Here is a 19,045-nt window from a genome sequence, read left to right on the forward strand (position 1 = left end):
TTGCTATAACTCCAGAAAGAAAGGTGGACTGTTTGAATTAGGGCCTTTTTTTAATACTTTTAAATGTGTCACATTCTCAAGAAACATTAATTGGGACAAATCAAATTTTCACATACTTTAACAAAAACAAAACAAAACGGTAATGGTATGAATAATTATGTTGTTAACTGTATTATCATCAGTCTGCTGCCAGAAGGATGTTAACTCTATTTGAGTGAATGCCCTTCTGGCTCCAAACAGACAATATCATCTGTTGAGAAACAAAAGGGCATTAATGCAAGTCCTTTGACACAGAGATAAAGTCTTCCTGTCTCTCAACTATGACATCGTCTGTTTGGAGCCAGAAGGGCGTTATCAACTCATATCATTACACACAGAGTTGGTGTACATCTGGCCCTCAATATATGATATGTATTCTGGTTTACATAAATGACTTGTCATTGAAGATGCTATCTTTGTATTAAGAACAAATTGTTACTCATTAACTGCAATTATGTAACATGCAAACACTGCTTACAGTGTCAGATTAGACAAACACATTTAACTTGGGCATACTGAGTCAGAATTTACATGTACATGTAAACACAATGCAATTTTTATCAACACACTTTTTGTTGTCAAGCATGATGTAAGAACGTTACAAAATTATTTTGAAAAAAGCTTCACTTTCTTCTTGTACATGTAGGCTTTACCAAAAATGAGATATGTACCGATACACATTTTTTTCTTCAAAACATCCTTTTACATTGTATGAATTAAATAATATTTAAATTTTGGCCATATCTTTCTACATCCAATTTTTAGTCAACAATTTAGTAATAGGAATAAGCAAGAAGTTACTAACTTCTTGGAATAAGCTAAACATTTTATGTTTTCATGGGATACACTCATGGCCATGAACGCAAAGGAGCTCCGTTTTTAATGTCTCATACTTTTTTATGTTCTCTTGTAACAGTTGTGCAAGACAAAGTTGTATTATATTGAATGTATTAGCATGAAATATTTTATTTAAACATTTTTTTTTACAAGAGCTGCCAATCTGAAAGTTAAGTACAAAATTAAATGCATGAAATTTTATTGGTGTTTTGAACAACTTGTCTGTTTGGAGCCAGATTAGCGTTAATCCTGCAGAAACAAATATTATGTTTCAACGACCTTCTGCATGCTCTAAATGGATAATTTATCTTTTTTTTGGTGTTTTAAAAGCCTTCTCCCTGCCTCCTTCTCTACTCTTTCTCTTGCTTTTTTCAACAGACCCCTCTTCTTAAAAATAAAATGCATGTAAGTTACCAGTCAGAGAGTCTGTGTGTTCCAGGTGTGGGGTGTTATAGACAAAAATCATGATCTAGCAAATACACATATACATTATAGAAATCGCAGTGACACTTTTAGATGCTGAGATTTGTCTTGTCAAGATGTTACCATAATGTCAACGTGTAAGTTTTAAATTCATTTTACTTATAGATTAACTTAGCTGGATAATTTCCATCTAGATTAGGAAAAAAAGTCCAACATTACCAATTTCAATAAAGCTATTTCATGGTTTTACATGTATTTGAGATGGATTTGTTTAGACACTATTAACTAAACATTACTTGTACACATACATGTAGCATTATATCTGAAATTGGATCAGAATATACAACATGTACAGTACATGTATATGTTGTTTAGTACTTTCTGTTCTTACATTAGTTAAATATCAATTATGCAACATAATGCAAACAAGGTTCATTTTCGTCCCTGTTATCGTGTGTGTCATCTAGATCAGAGTTTGTCCACAAAAAAAATCATTCCAACCTGGAAACGCAACAAGTTAGCTGGTTTTGTGTACATGCATGCATGGTAAATTTACCATCTAAAGATTCATGCCATTTACATGTACATGTACATGTACTTTTACACATGACGCTTTTCCATTATGTAATACATGTACCGACATCATACTTCACATACTTGTACTGGTACTGATGTAATAGATCATCTCTATCTATTCCATACATGTACATGAAATAGCATATTCATTAAAACAAAAAATTAATTGCATGGAATTAAAGTAACAAAGGATATCCATTTTCCTCACTTTTTGTTGCATATAAACATGTACATTTGTAAACTTAAAGGCCAAATGCAGAGCATCCTCATTGCAGTCTTTGACTTTTATTAACACACAATTTTGTTTGCATAGAAAATTGTGTTTTTAAATATATGTGTACATGTTCTGTACTTTTAATTTTTGAGTCAGTTTCACATAAAATTTACTCTTTTTTGTGTTTTATAGAAACTGAGAAAGTTTAAACATATTTTGGTCACAGCACCATGCTGCCTGTAAATTTAAAATTGCAAGTAATTGCAATCTCAAATTCTTTTATTTTATCATTCACAGTAGCATAGCAGAATTTTAACAATATTTTCATAATTAATTAACAACATTTTCATAATTAATTAACAACAACAACAGCTTTTAAACCGATCCATTAACTCCTTTTTTCTTCTTTCTTTTTTGAGTTTAGTGTCTTTTATTTCACATGAAAAAAAAACAATACATTATTAAACAAAACATAGCATATTTACAAAATTGATATTCATGAACAATAAAGACATCTACACTGCATTTACACAACCGGTAAACAATTTCATAATTACATGTAAAAAAGGAACTTAATAAAAAGAATGTAGCTTGTAGAATACTTCAAAACTAATATTCATTCATTCAGAATCAAGTAGCATTTTATTAAAGCTAATGCTTATTTTCCATCTTGTATGTATTTTTATTTCATTTAGCATCATTATCAAAATTTGGTAGCGCAACCAGAGGATCCAGAGGTAATAAATTGTTTGGAGGAGGAAGGGCGTTAACCCATGAACCTAATACAAATGCCAAAGTGTCTGTGTGAAGTGTGAACACCTTCTGGGTCGCAGCAGTGTACAATACTTGTGCTTATTTGCTGGGAAGCTAAAAATGCATAATTCCTTCTCTCATTTATTTTTTATTTCATTTAACATCTTTATCCAAATCACCATGCTGCCTGTAAATTTGAAATTGCAAGTAATTGCAATCTCAAATTCTTTTATTTTATCATTCAAAGTAGCATAGCTGTACTTTTAATTTTTGAGTCAGTTTCACATAAAATTTACTCTTTTTTGTGTTTTATAAAAACTGAGAAAGTTTGATTTTTAGCTCATCTGGCCCGAAGGGCCCGATTTGGTTTGCTTTAACTGGTAGAGCTAACTTTGGTACACTAAACTTCTACACAGAATTTTGAGATTTTGCTACATTGATTAATTATGGTAATTTATGCAAAATAATTCCAAAAATAATTTAAAAATCACAAAAAATGCTTCTTCTTCATTTGGTTTGGTTTCCTTTAACTGGTAGAGCTAACTTTGGTACACTAAACTTCTACACAGAATTTTGAGATTTTGCTACATTGATTAATTATGGTAATTTATGGTTATTTATTCCAAAAATAACAAAAAAATGCTTCTTCTCCATTTCATTTTTAAAGTTTTGTGCAAAATATTATGATGATTATTTGCAAATGTCCCTTCCAGGGCATCAAATTTTTATTTTTTGACCAGTTCAAAAGTGTACCACATAAAATTTACAATATTTGTTGTTGCGAGATGCGGATGAGCGCCACGTCATTGACGTTCTGGTTTAAACATGTTTTGGTCACAGCTCCATGCTGCCTGTAAATTTGAAATAGCAAGTAATTGCAATCTCAAATTCTTTTATTTTATCATTCAAAGTAGCATAGCAGAATTTTAACAATATTTTCATAATTAATTTTAAAACAACAACAACAGCTTTTAAACCGATCCATTTACTCCTTTTTTCTTCTTTCTTTTTTGAGTTTAGTGTCTTTTATTTCACATGAAAAAAAAACAATACATTATTAAACAAAACATAGCATATTTACAAAATTGATATTCGTGAACAATAAAGACATCTACACTGCATTTACACAACCGGTTAACAATTTCATAATTACATGTAAAAAAGGAACTTAACAAAAAGCATGTAGCTTGTAGAGAATACTTCAAAACAAATGTTCATTCAGAATCAAGTAGCATTTTATTTTTAAAAGCTAATGCTTATTTTCCATCTTGTATGTATTTTTATTTTATTTAGCATCATTATCAAAATTTGGTAGCGCAACCAGAGGATCCAGAGGTAATAAATCGTTTGTTTAGAGGAGGAAGGGCGTTAACCCATGAACCTAATACAAATGCCAAAGTGTCTGTGTGAAGTGTGAACACCTTCTGGGTCGCAGCAGTGTACACACTTGTGCTTATTTGCTGGGAAGCTAAAAATGCTTATTTGCTTCTCTCATTTATTTTTATTTCGTTTAGCACCTTTATCCGAATTTGCTCGCACAAACGGATGATGATGAACTTCCAGAGGTAATAAATTGTTTGTGTTAGGAGCCAGAGGGGCGTTAACTCAATGTCATAGTGTATGACTGAATGCCTTTCTGGTTCTGAGCAGACACCGATTGCAGTGTCCATACTTGTGCCTATTTGCAGTGTAATAACCTTTTGATAATATCCATCCTGTCTGTCGGATCTAATGCTGTATTTTGTCTGTATTAATTGTGAATATGTAATTAATCAATTCATTATTTGCAAATTGATGGCATTCCCCAATGACAAAGATTTGATGTGTGAGCTTTTTACTTTCACTCAATTGAAGGCTTCTGTGGAAAGAAAAAGAGTCCCTTTTTCACTAAAAGTTAAAAGATTGTATTTTCTCACTGCTTTAATTACTCTACATGTGCCTTTGGAATTTTTTTTTCTTTCTTTCACGAAATTGCCATTGTTTGATGTCCTTAATCCTCTCATTGTTGCTGCATCAATGTTGTACTATTGTTTGTGATTTTTCCTGACTTTCTTAACTTTGCATGCTGCACTCTCTTCTACATGTACATGTAATCTAACTGTTACTTTAATTTTGTATAAACTGAATAAAAATGAAACTTTCATTGTTTCAGGAAAACTGACATTCGGTACATTTGTGATTAAAAACATTTGGCCGGTCTCCGAGTCCATTCGATTGAAGATTACCTTCATGATACAGTATTCAAATTAATTATTTTCGGGGACCATATTTTCTTTTGATATTACTTCTTCAAGCTTCAATCACAAGACAGTATACAGTGCATTGCAGGCCATCTATTATGCTTTTCTCATGCAAGACATTTTGCTCTTTATGTTGTGTTTGTTGTGAATTTGTCAAATAAATATCTGCTAACTGCATGTCGTTGCAAAGAAGATGAAGACGAAAATGCTCCAGAAATGTGCGGAAATAGATAGGACTCGATAATACCTATAAAACCTGTTGAGCTACATGTACATATATACAGTTAACAACTAAATTATTCATACCCTTACCAAGTTTTGTAATCTTTGAAGTATGTGAAAAACTGATTTGTCCTAATTTCCATTCTTGAAATACAAGCAAAAAACCATCAAATTTACAAGGGATATGAATAATTGAGTTGTTAACCGAATATGTAATTCTGTGCACAACATTCTATATTTTCCTCTTCTTTATGCATCATCTAAACGTATTTTGTTTTACCAGTATATTTTGTCTGTTCAGAGCCAAACGAGCATTAATTCTGTGTTAAAAGTATACAAGTTAATGCCCTTCCGCCTCCAAACAGACCCTAATTAAATGTACAAAATGTCCACACATTTATCAAGCATGAAATCCTGCATGAGCAATATTTTTGAGATTAAACATACCCAAAACCAATCATTGTATGGATGGGAGAAATATTCATTATGAAGGTCTTAATTCTGTGAAGTTTGTGATAACAATCAATTGAATAACAAGTTTGTTTGTATATGTCCTTATTTCTATGAGCTTTCAATGCTCACAATCTATATGTACATTTTAGATCTAGCTGTGTGTTTGTTAATTTCTACTATTTGCATATTTCTTTCTTTTTATGTGATACCTTTACTTGTAACCATTTCCATGACAACACTTCTTCCTCATTATCTTCCTATTCTGTTTCTTCACCTCTCGATCCCCTTGCAAGAAACATGTATGCGGTGAATAAAAAATAAAAATGTAATGCTTTATATTGGATTTTATAAAAATTAAAAGAGTAAAGATTGCGTGCTCAATCTTGTAATTGAAAACAAGGCCCAGAAGGAACTACAGTCGGACCTGCTTTAGTGACCACCTGTATAGAGAGACCACCTGTCTACAAAAACCATTTTTTTTTCTCCCTTGGGTGGTCTTTATAGACTGGTTTCACTGTATTTGAACAAAAAATACTGGAAAATATTGGCATTAATCTACATTTACCACTCAATACCCAGAGGGTAACCAGAGCATTTGTGTTAGTAATTGCCATATGCCCTCACAGTGACCTTATGGTAGGAATACTCCTCAGGGAGTGGAAATGGTGCAAATTGTGCTTGAATGAATCTGATGACCGGGGTAATAATAGCTGTAAAGTGCTTAGAGATGGTATCCGTATTAAGGGCTATATAAATCCAGATTGTTATTATTATTATTATCGTTATTAATGATAATAGCACCCATAGAAAAGAAAGGACTCACAGAAGGAGCGATATAAATTAAGATGTGGCTAACATGGGTTGATAAGACCACATTATTATTATTAATATCACTAATTATCATTAATTAATGATTATTGTTATCATCTTTCTCCTTCCAGTCCCCGGCCAAGAAGGACGATAACAAGGTCAACGACCTCTTCTTCAAGGATGGCAAGCGACGTATCGACTTTGTCCTGGCCTACCGCAAGCAGGAGAGTGAAGAGAGAGAGGAGAAGAGGGTGAAGAAGAGGCAGAACTTTGAGGCCAATCTCATTGACGAAGGACTTCAGCTCGAGTATGAGAACTCAGAGGTAATGTCCTTGTTTCCTCATTTTGAGCTTAAATTTTGAGTGTGAGTGTCTGCTAACTCTGCTTCTTGAGCAAACTTTGCAAAGATTGTAATGTTCTTGTTGCTCATTTTGAGCTTACATTTTGAGATTGAGTTTGAGTGTGAGTGTGAGCTTCTTGAGCAAACTCAGCAAAGATCATATTTCTCAATTTTTCTTCAGATATTAGGCTCTGTATGAGTTGGTGAATTTGTTTAGCTTGATCTATCCCTTAATTTGTTTCAATTTTTTGTCCTATAATTTTCATCTGGCAATTGAGTTGGAGTAGGGATTTGAGTGTGAATTTGAGTTTGAGATTTCTAATGAAGGAACTTTCCCTCAAAATGTGTCTAAGTAGAGTTTACTATAGCTGCTGTGAATTTGATCTGTCTTTAATTCTCATATAATTTGAGTGAACTATATAAGCCTTAGGATGCAGTACCTTAATTTCACATGAACAACTTTGTATGTCAGGTGCATTTAATCATCAATTTTATAATAATAATAAAGTCCAATGTTGAGTTTGAATTTGGCTATGACGGCAAAGAGTGTTCTTCCCAAAATGTAATCAACTTGTAACTTTATTCTAATTTCAAATGTCATGCTCATGACTAACTTTGTTTTTCCCTGTATACATAAAGTGTTATTCATTAAAAGTTTAGATGATATTTTGAATCAATAATTTATTCCTAATTTATAGCATAACATATAATTTGAATGTTAACAGCATGAAAAGCATGATTTTTTAAAAACTGAAGAATATCATTTCACAATTTCCTGCTTATTAATTGCAACTTTACTAGTGAACTTTAACTATAAAATACTTAAATACAGATAGCTTTCACGATGACTATGTGGTAGAGAATAAGAGGAAATGGATTGGCGTGATGTCATATATTGTGACAAATGAATAATTACAAATGAAAAGAAAATGGGAAGAGTTAAAACAGCTATGTTGAGGAAAATTAAAGTTTTATGTTTTAAGCATGTCTATTAAAAGCATGTTTCAGATATTTAGGGCACAGAACCTGTACATGCATGGATGATCATTTGCATTGCTTATTTTGATTAAGTGTATGTTTATTTTGCTTTTGAAATAGAATAGTTAGATATAGACTAGCATTGTACTTGTGGTTGCATTGCCTTTTTATTAAGCTCTTTTTAGTTTGGATTAGTTGAATTACTTTGCATTTAATCAAGAAGTGGATCTTTTCAATTAGTTTAAATTTTTACCTAAATTTTCTTTTCTCAAACTCTCAGTTCACAAATGATTCTATTTCTTTGGGTTTTAATAGGCCTCAAATATCTTCCTTTAATTTCTAGCGTTTTTCTCTGTATTTATAAATTTGAAAAAGAAAAGAAAGTTATTGTTTTCTTCTTCCACTTCTTGATCTCTTCATTTCTTTTGCTTGAACTTTTGCTGAAATTGTCTTGATATTAGTTTGTTTTGTTAACCCTTAAATATTGCATGATGGCATTTTAGGAAGTGAAATCTTAATCTTTATCCATGTTTGATTCTCAACCTTTTGTTCTCGCTTTCCATCCTTTATTTCTCTAAACCTACACATTCTTGATCCATCCCTCTTTCATCTTCATCATTCACCTCATGTGGCACCCTTGTCATCTCCTCTACCACTACCAATACTGCACCCCTTCTCTGCCCCTCCCCAACTTCTTACCCCCCCCCCCCACCCAACAAAATTTTTACCCCCTTCCTAAAATCTTACCCATCCCGATCTCTCTTTCCATCCACTTTGCTTGATTGCCGTTGCATTCTAAAACACACACAAAATTGACAACATGTGTGCTTTATTAACTCAACATTCCATGTGCCACGCCCCCTTCTTTGATGTGTATTGGTTGTCGTGGTTACGTCTGCATGCAGGGGCCGGAGCCGAAGGAAGATGACCCTGTGAGTATAGATGTATGGTGAAGTATATGGGTCAAACTGACAAAGGAACAACTAAAACACAACAGCAGCCCAAATATTAAAGTCCTCTCTATGTATGGTGAAGTATATGGGTCAAAAAGACATAGAAAAACAAAACAAACAGCAGCCAAAATAAGTGCTCTCTATCAGGCAATTTCTGTCAAGGTGGTATTGAACCCCTGATCTCCTTATGAAAGACAAAGAAATGAACCACTACACCACACTTTACTCACACTAAGGCAATTATGAAGCAGCTAAAGCCAAACTTGCACAGTATCATAAATTGTCATTTTTTAATGATACCATTTCTAAGAATGCTGACTCTATGGGTTGGTAATCATCTTACACAATTCGTGCTTCATGGCAAAAGTCATATTTTAATTTAAGTTTTAAAAAAAATGCCTTAAAAATAGCAATTTAACTACTTTACAGCTTCAATGCTAACAACATATTTATCAAAGGATTGCTGTGTTTATTTCAACAGAAAACTAACACTTTAACATATTAACAGCTTTAATTCACATATACATTTTTTAAAACTCTCATAGCAACGATATTTTTATTCATAAAAACATCCAAAATTTTAATATTTTTATAAAATTATGTGAACAGTCCAAAGTGACGAACCTCCTGGTGGTTTCACTTCATATTCATATGCATGGTATGATTTTTTTCTTTCTTTTTAAGAGAAAGAAGTGTCACCAAAAAGGGGTCATATTTTCAAGATGCTCACAAACATGTGAACAAGGTATTTTGGGGTGCAAAAATAGGACAGTTTTGTTAATGTTTCCTTAACAAGGCCCCTCAAAAAGAGTAATAATTGCAGCTCATTTTTGTACCTGTTTTTACATAGAAGGGGGTCGCATTTTGTTGTAAATATTTTCGAAGGTTTGTGAAATTGGGGGTCATTTTCAACTTTGATAACGATCATGCATTACCGTCCCTTTGAATATGAAGTGATGCCACTTCCGTTTACCACTAGTACATTACATTTACAAATGTCATCAATTTGTACACTTGTATGATTTTTTTTCCCACAGGTATTGAAGACAAAATAATAAATGCTTTTTTAAGCATAAAATAATAATATTAAGATAATGGATTCGATAAAACAAAGGCCTGGTTGACATTAACAATTCTCTTAATAGAACGCTGTTGTACAGAAAAAGAAAATAAATTTATACAATGTTGTGCTAATTTATAAAATCATAGCTGTTTCAAAGGTTTTGCAAATATATTTGTAAAATGGAATATTAATGCAATGTTAATCCAATAGATAGTGATGGGTATTAATTATCATATTCCTCAAAACTTGTTATTATTGTGGTTTATTCATTTTATTTGAGATTTTATGCAATTCTTGGTAGATTTTATTACATGAAATCAGCTTTATTCTCCCTAAGTTTTCACTTTATTTCAGACTTTTATGCTATTCTTGGTAGAGTTTATTACATGAAATCAGTTTTATTCTCCCAATTTTTCACTTTATTTCAGACTTTTATGCCATTCTTGGTAGATTTTATTACATGAAATCATTTTTATACATACAGAACGGGAATGATAGAGGTACAATATATAATTTTGCATATATCTTTTTTTTGGCTCACATGGCTTTCCATATACAGGGCTGTAGTACTGTATGGGATAATTATTATATTTATACATGTATAGATATGTATTGGTAGATTTTATTACATGAAATCATTTTTATACAGTATACAGAACGGGAATGATAGAGGTACAATATATAATTCTGCATTTATCTTTTTTTATATCCACTTGGCTCACATGGCTTTCCATATACAGGGCTGTAGTACTGTATGGGATAGTTATTATATTTATATGTATGAAAGAATGTTCAATTTGGGATTGAGGCTACATGTATGTGTATTTATGTACAATGTATGACAGAATGATGCATATTCTTACAAATACCTGTGCTGGTTTATGTTCAGTATATAGCCTGCTTAGAATACTGCTAATGATACCTGTATATAAACCTGTGAAGTCCATTGAACATGTACCCCTTGTAAGATTTAGAAAGAGTTTGCGAATAACTTAGTAGTCACCCCCCCCCCTCCTGTTATTTTGGAGGGTCATTATTTTTAATGGCAGAATATATCGTATGTTTGGTTCCAGAAGGGAGTTAACTCATATACTTTGACACAAGAGTTAACAACCTTTTGGCTGTAAACAAGCAATAAGCAAGCAGTACTCTTTTCTAGCTGCTGTTTTTTAAAGGAAAGTGATTTAAAAAAAAGTGATATAAAAGCAGGCGTTACATATTATACAATTATGTCCTTATGAAATAATGACTGGTATTTAAAAAATTAAATTCCCTTTTGTTATCATAAAGGGTCATTGGCCCTGCAAAATCTGCTTATGTCTGTAAGCCCTGCTGAAGTGATTAAAACCAGGGTTGTTCCTAATTTTTCTTGGGTTGGCTGTTTTTCCTGCAGGAATCCCACGACGGTCGAACGTTCTTTGTCAAGGTTCATGCTCCCTGGGACCTGATGACTCGCTATGCTGAGGAACTCAAGATCAAGATGCCCATCGAGGTACTGAACAAAAAAAAAATCATTTAAATGGAAATTATTAGTAATTTTAGTATGCATGTGTATGTAATAATAATAAATCGTATGCAAGAGCCTATAACTAATTTATTTTTCATTTATTTATTGTTTAGGGCTTGGTCTGGATTTAGCCAAAGTGTCCTGGTTGTATAACGTACATCTACAACCCTAGGCCAGTATTTAATTCAATACATATATCAGAAATATTGGTTATTTCTTCAGCTTTTGGCTTAGGTAAAATATTTAGCCACTCATTTGCAACTTTTGGCTAATTATTTTACCCTAGATCTAAGACAGCTCCCTTGCTGATTTGTGCAGGTACATGTATGTGGTTTTCATATATGCAGTCATTGTAAGCTACACGCAATTAAATCAGCTTACACCCAATGCGACAAGTTTATCGCATGTAATTTGGGATTGGCTATTAAAGTGATGTTGCAATGGCAGCCATAATTAAGTGTTCTAGCTTACTAAAGTAAAATACTTACATGTAGATGCCATCTCAATAAGCCTAGACTAAAGCAATCAACTTAGCTATGAATGGTAAATGAAATACCGACACAAATCAGCTATTGAATTGAATACAGGCACTGGTGTACATCACATGGTAGAAGCAGAAACTAACTAACCAATGAAAGTTTTCTGTACCATGGAAACACACGCAACAAAAATGATTAAATAGCTTTAGGTACCTTTGTTTTAAGTACAACTATATGTATCTTTTCTACCAGCTTTTGCCCTTCATTACACATATAATGGCTTTCCAAGGTGATTGACCATGTCCTATGTAAATGAGGCTTCAGTGTTAGATTAAAGGTATTACAAAGTTTTGGGAAATTTTGAAAAATGGGTGGATAGTGATTCTTTACAATTTTAATATATTTGGATGCCCCTGTGGATGTATTAAAAACACCAGAAATTTTAGCCCCTAAAACACTTCTGCTTTCGAGAAAAATTGAATATAAAGATTTACCGGAGCTATTCAACATAAAGTGTTTATTATTTACAATTTCATAACTTTAGAGTCGATTTTGACCGCGACAACGATCACTTAATATTGTAGGATCGTGTATGCTTCCAATATGTTCATTTGAACCAAATTCGTGACCCCATACCAAAACTTTGTATTACCTTTAAGATATTTCTTTGACCATTACCATTTTTTACAATCATACCTAGTCTGACAGTCAATCTACAAACCTCAACCATAATAGATTGACCATACCTCCTACTGCCAGCAATAAGGCTATTTATACTGCCATTGACAGTATGTACGTATCTAGATGTAGCTGTTAAAGTCCCTCTAAAATGTTTGGAGCCTCAAAAATTTGATGTCAAAATTTCACTTAAATTGTATCCTAATGTGAAAGAGGGTGTCATTAAAGACACATTTCAAAACACATGTGTTTGAAGACGAATATTGATGAAAGAATACATAAGTGGGGTTTTCTGCATACAACAGAAAACCCAAATTATGTATTCTCTTCTTTTTTTTCCCTTCACATTATGAAACAATTTAAATAAAATTTTACCATAACATTTTTGAAGAAATTAGGGCTTCCTACACTTGAGAGGGGCTTTAAGGCCTTCTCATGGGCAACCGAAAAGTTAGCTATTTCCAGCTGCCTTGCTTCTTTACCAGTCTGTATTGCTTCTTTACCAGTCTGTATTTTTGCGTCATTTCAAAGGGATAGTCTGTCTCAATCTTCTATTGATTCTATCTTTTGTCAAGTTCAGATATATATTTGAAAATTATCAGATTTTAAAGAAGGAAAGATCATGAGTATGAATTTAAATTGCATGCAGATGATATGTATGGAATGGATTCACTTTAATGAAGGTTAATTAACGTTCACCAGATGACTGAATTTAGAGGAAATTCCTGTCAATCTTAATTAACCCAAGGTATTGCTGATTTCAGAAAGTCAAGTTTTGACTTACAATCTCTTTAAACTGTGTGATAAATGCAACCAAACACCAGGCAGTCAATAAGCCTCTGCATATATAGATAATGCCATTTTAATATTATTTGGAATTGCTATACATTTAGGTGTAGTAAGACTAAATATGATATCCCAAGACTCTTAAATATTAAATGTATAAGGGGGGACAAAAAAAATTGCTCTGAATTTCTTTCCATGTCACCCTGACTACCCACAGTGCTTTGCAGTAAATTTGTAATTTGCCACTCTCCACCCAGGTGTTAAATGGGTACCTGGTAGGATGAGAAAGTTATCGTGGTTACCGGTAGATAAGCAAGTGTACGCTTGTAGAAATTACGCCTGGCTGGAATGCTCCCCAGGGAGTGGAGAATGTGCATACATTGTGTGCAGGTAAGCCTGAATCCGATGACTGGGGTAATAATTTATATCTGTAAAGCGCTTTGAGAGGGCCTGCGGTCTTGAAGACGCTATATAAGAACAAAATATTATTATTATTATAGTCATTTACTGTAAGCCCTTTGGGCCTTATGGGAAAAGCACGGTATGAGTAATAATGATAATGATAATGATAATTGACACTTTATTTAAAAAAATACTATTAATGATTGTTTCCATAGGAAAACAACATGGAGGAGCCAGTTAATGTATTCAACTGCATTGACAAGCTGTGGACTCCCTTTGAGCTGAGCGAGGAGTACGTGAAGCCTGAGCCTGATGTCTTCACAGCCCCGTTCATCAGGGACAGAGCCTCTGAGTGAGTAGGGGGTGGGTGGATAGAGGGGGAGGGGGGGGGGGGGGGGAGAGGGGCGAGGGAGACAGAGACAGAGAGCAAGAGAGAGAGAGAGAGATAGAGAGAGAAAGACGGACAGAGCAAGAGAGAGAGAGGGGGAGAGCCTGAGTCTGATGTCTACTCTTCACAGCCCCGTTCATCAGGGACAGAGCCTCCGAGTGAGTAGGGGGTGGATGGAGGAGGAAGGGGAGGGGGGGGGGGGTAGAGAGAGGGAGAGAGAGAGAGAGAGAGAGAGAGAGAAGTAGGAGAGAGAGAGAGAGAGAGAGAGGGAGTAGGAGTAGGAGTAGGAGAGAGAGCGAAGACTATGTGAAGCCTGAGTCTGATATCTTCACAGCCCGTTCATCAGGGACAGAGCCTCCGAGTGAGTAGGGGGTGGATGGAGGAGGAAGGGGGGGGGGGTAGGGCTGAGAGTGGGGGGGGGGGGGGTAGAGAGAGAGAGAGCAAGAGAGTGAGGAGTACGTGAAGCCTGAGCCTGATGTCTTCACAGCCCCGTTCATCAGGGACAGAGCCTCCGAGTGAGTAGGGGGTGGATGGAGGAGGAAGGGGGGGGGGGGGGGGGTTGGGCTGAGAGTGGGGGGGGGGGGGGTAGAGAGAGAGAGCAAGAGAGTGAGGAGTACGTGAAGCCTGAGCCTGATGTCTTCACAGCCCCGTTCATCAGGGACAGAGCCTCCGAGTGAGTAGGGGGTGGATGGAGGAGGAAGGGGGGGGGGGGGTTGGGCTGAGAGTGGGGGGGGGGGGGGGGTAGGGCTGAGAGTGGGGGGGGGGGGGGTAGAGAGAGAGAGCAAGAGAGTGAGGAGTACGTGAAGCCTGAGCCTGATGTCTTCACAGCCCCGTTCATCAGGGACAGAGCCTCCGAGTGAGTAGGGGGTCGGGTTAGATCGGGAGGGGAAGGGCAGATGGGGAGGGGGTAAAAATGAGCAAGGACTTTTCTGAAGGCAGAAAGTGATGTCTTCATATCCCCTTTTATTAGGGACAGAGCCTCCGAATGAGTGGGAGGTAAATAGAGGAGGAGAGAAGGGGGGGGGGGGGGGGGACAGGAAGGAGGCCGGATAACATAGGGAGGGCATGAAGGCAAGTGAAAACTATGTAAAGCTTGGATCTGACGTCCTTACTACCCCCTTTTCAGGGATAGAGTCTTAGAGTGAGTACATTAGTAGGGGGAGGAAACGGGTTAAAAGAAGGAAGCGATAGGGAAGGGAGAGGGGAACACACACGGATGCATGGAGGGAGAGATACATGTAAAAGGAAGATTTGAGGAAGAGGTCAATAAAAAGAGGAGGGGGAATAGGAGGGGGGGGGGGGTGGAGGAGGAATTGTGCAGAAAAGCAGCCGAATAGAAGAGAAAATACTGCCAGAACGGGAGAAGCTGTCACAGCAAACACAATTAGGGCATTTGAATAGAAAATTATGCATATGTACCTGTGGAATGGATACATAAAGATATATTGTGTAGGGATACATGTTCAGTGTATTGAGTGCTATTTGTAGGGGGCTGGTAAGGAGATATGATATGTTAAAAGGTCATGTTTATACAGAGAGAGATACGTTTAGGCAGATTGTCGGTAGGGAGATAGGGGTAGTAAGGAGAGACTTAAGAAGGTTACGGAGATTGATTTTTATATATATACAGAGAGAGAGAGAGAGAGAGAGAGAGTGAGTCACACTTGAGAAGAAAGAGGGGGGGGGGGAGGAGGAGATAAAACTAAGAAGAAGGGAGGGAGGAAGAGAGAGAGAGATAGAGAGGGGAATAGAGAGAGAGGGGGGGGGGGGGGTGAGATAGAGAAGATACAACTAGAAATAGAGAGAGGGTGAGCGAATTGAGGTGGGGAGAGAGAGAGAAAGAAAGAGAGAGAGAAAGAAAGAGAGAGAGAGAGAGAAAGAAAGAGCGAGAGAAAGAAAGAAAGAAAGAAAGTTAAGAAAGAAGGTTAAGAAAGTTAAGAAAGAAAGAAAGAAAGAAAGAGAGAAAAATAGCAAAGAGGGCTATTTACGATAAGGGCAGGGAGAGGTGTTGAAAGTAAGAGCAAAAAAAGATGGTAACTAAAAGTACAGCAAAATTATATCTATATTCCCCATTCTTCTCTCTCTCTCTTTCCCCAGGTTCATCATGGAGAGCCAGGATACCTTCTTCCCCAACAACATCCGCAACCGTGTGGTAAGACTACTCAATTGTCTTGTCTTCCTTCTGTCTTTATATACAGTATAGGAATTAACGCCCTTCCGGCTCTCGGCCCAGCACACGAGACGTACAACCTGTACCTGTTCACTGATCTAGCCAATGACATTTGATACTCCAAAACTTTCCTGTTCCAATATATACGTTGGAGTTACTCTTTTTTTAAAATACCAAAATGAACATTTTCGTGGAAAACAGATAATCATAACATCAGAAATTGAACAACAATAAAAACTTTGGGAAAGTTCTGTTGCCTTATGGTGGAGATATTTTGTTGGACCTAAAAATGTGTTGTAAGAGGACTATGAATACAAGCAGTTAAAAAAAATAAAAAAAATTGTCCCGATTGATTGCTGAATGGAGAGCTTCACTCATTCAAGCTGTCGTACATTTTTTTTTCAAGTCTAATTCTCTTCCGTATTCCCCTTTTTCCTATGATAATTTCCAGGTGTACGAGATCTTAGAGAGGATGCGTTACGATGCAAATGATCCAGCCAAGTTTGGTAAGCATTTTATTTATTTTATTTTTATTTCAACGGGGTAGCCCCATCAGTAGTTAAAATACTGTTATATAGGGGGCCCTGCATAAAATTAAAATACATATAAAGACATACATATACATGAAAACATCATTACATGGTGAATAGTAAACATGGACGGACACTTTGCTGTCTTCTTAAATGGTATAATGTAATAATAATAATAATGTATGATTTGGAAGACGCTAAATTCGCTTGAAATCAAATACTTCAGGTGCACCTGTGAAATAAAAACCAAAATGAGATCACATAAAAGCATCTACTACACTGCTTACCCACTCCATGAGGGATATGATTATTATATCATTGCTTCAAATCTTCAAATGTTTTTTCTTTTTTGTTTTAAATCAGGAATTTAGGAAAATTCTACATTTAGAATCTCTCATCGCTTCTAAACCACAATCTTGTCCCTTTCTTTTCCATGTTTCTAGGAATCGATCATCTGATCGCTAACGGATCCTACTTCGCTGCCTACCCACTTCACGAGGGAGATTACAAGAGCAAGCACTCCCTTCTGACCCATGGCCCTCAGAACGATAGACATGTAAGTACCACAATCATCAGCCTGACCATTTAGGAACCCAGGAGGGTGTTTCACAAAGACTAAGATCGACTTATAAGTTGGACTTGAACTATGGCAGGCCATTCATGCCTCTGGTTGCTCTCACCATTGGTCTCTCAAGGGACGTCACAATTCTACAGAGAATTTCCGAGAAACCAATGCCATGAATGGTGAAAACAACCTGTTGCATGAATGGTCTGCCATAGTTCAAGTCCAACTTAAGTTGATCTTAGACTTTGTGAAACACTCCCCTGGTTGGGTTTGTCCTTATGTCATCTGCCCATACTGCATTGCCACATTTTCATTTGATTGTATTAGATAGATTTGTCAGAATGATACCCTCCCTATAAGTTGAAAAAAGAAAAGCGAAGTGTTGCGTTCCTGTGATCTCCATACTGCCTTGTTATATTTTTATTTGAATGCATTCATTTAGAGTTTTAGAAATCAACTCCAATCCCACCCCTTAAAGATAAACAGAATGACAAATATGCAATTATAGAAATTATTTTTTTATCTTATTATTTTGGTTTGGTGTGATTTTTCCCTGCATTTTCCTTGAAATTCAGTTTGATCTATATTAGACTAAGTATGCAGCAGGATAAAAATTACGCCATTAAGATAGCATCAACCCCCCCCCCCCCCTCCTCCCTTTTTTGTGTAGCCCCTTTTCCAAACAGCCGTGAAAAATAGATGTTTCGCCCTCATAACTGGATAAATCTAATGGCTACTGTAGTAGCTGATTTGTACTTCATGTTTTCAAAAAGTACTGGGAAATTTCAATGTCACATAGCCACGAGAACTTGTTTGTACAACAAATTGGTTTCATCTTGCTCCATATGTTGCAATACTCTTGTGGTTAGCTTATGCAATTTTGGGATTTGACTCATTTCCTTTTCACATTATTTTAGTCTGATTTTTTTTAGTTGTCACAGGTAGTTACTCCAATATCCACCCCAACAAAAATAAATCTTGCTTTTGAAGGCTGTGTCATATTTTCAAGGATTACTTGAGATTGTTTAATGAAATGGTTCGGATATCCCTCTCCAAACTGTTTCATGCCGTTCAAATATCTGGAGAAAATATCCTTCAGATTTCTAGCTCTTCTTCGAAAAGATGATATACCCTCTGTCAAAGAAGAGCTATAGAGATATATGTACAGCAAGTATGCTTTACCTTTGAATCAACCCCAAAATGAGCAAAAAAACAATCAGTGCATGATACAGATTTAAATATTTGGTAATAAATTTTACCCCTGCCCTGTATGCAGCAAACCCTGCCCGAAAAATGTAATTATATTTTCTTTTTTGCTTTTTCTTTGCTTTTTCACGATGTGAAAGTGTTTCACTCAAGGCGTACATGTAAACTACACACATATACATGTACATGTATGCACCTTTTTTTTCCCTGTGCATCAAAAAGAGGCCCTCATACTATTGTACTTTCTTCACTTTTTTTTGTTTAGAGTACATTGTACCTTCATCATATAATGTCTAGTTCTGAATGTGATGAATAATTTGTTTTTGTGGCTCAAATTCATACTTGCATAAATTATGCGAATGAGCAGCTTCCAGCTTGGGCACGACCCAATTTTAGAAATGTAAGTATTTGGCGACCTTTGACCTTTGCATGC

The 19,045-nt window shown here is 35.6% G+C and overlaps 1 protein-coding gene across 12 annotated transcripts in view; it reads left to right on the top strand.

The window, feature by feature from the left end:
* Window positions 1–19,045, top strand: part of LOC105443524 (anoctamin-4-like) — a 96,518-nt gene that overhangs the window by 34,737 nt on the left and 42,736 nt on the right. For 7 of the 12 annotated variants that reach the window (XM_030988504.1, XM_030988501.1, XM_030988495.1 and 4 more), the window contains exons 3-11: window positions 4,357–4,407; window positions 6,699–6,890; window positions 8,791–8,817; window positions 11,295–11,393; window positions 13,969–14,105; window positions 16,239–16,293; window positions 16,763–16,817; window positions 17,285–17,397; window positions 18,980–19,012. In XM_030988504.1, the coding sequence (XP_030844364.1) occupies window positions 4,357–4,407; window positions 6,699–6,890; window positions 8,791–8,817; window positions 11,295–11,393; window positions 13,969–14,105; window positions 16,239–16,293; window positions 16,763–16,817; window positions 17,285–17,397; window positions 18,980–19,012 (762 nt within the window). The remainder of the gene's footprint in view (window positions 1–4,356; window positions 4,408–6,698; window positions 6,891–8,790; window positions 8,818–11,294; window positions 11,394–13,968; window positions 14,106–16,238; window positions 16,294–16,762; window positions 16,818–17,284; window positions 17,398–18,979; window positions 19,013–19,045) is intronic. The other 5 variants (XM_030988500.1, XM_030988499.1, XM_030988497.1 and 2 more) reach the window with 4 other exon arrangements.

The sequence above is a fragment of the Strongylocentrotus purpuratus genome, unplaced genomic scaffold (genome assembly GCF_000002235.5).
Source record: "Strongylocentrotus purpuratus isolate Spur 01 unplaced genomic scaffold, Spur_5.0 spur5_scaffold_17, whole genome shotgun sequence".
NCBI classification, from domain to species: Eukaryota; Metazoa; Echinodermata; class Echinoidea; order Camarodonta; family Strongylocentrotidae; genus Strongylocentrotus; species Strongylocentrotus purpuratus.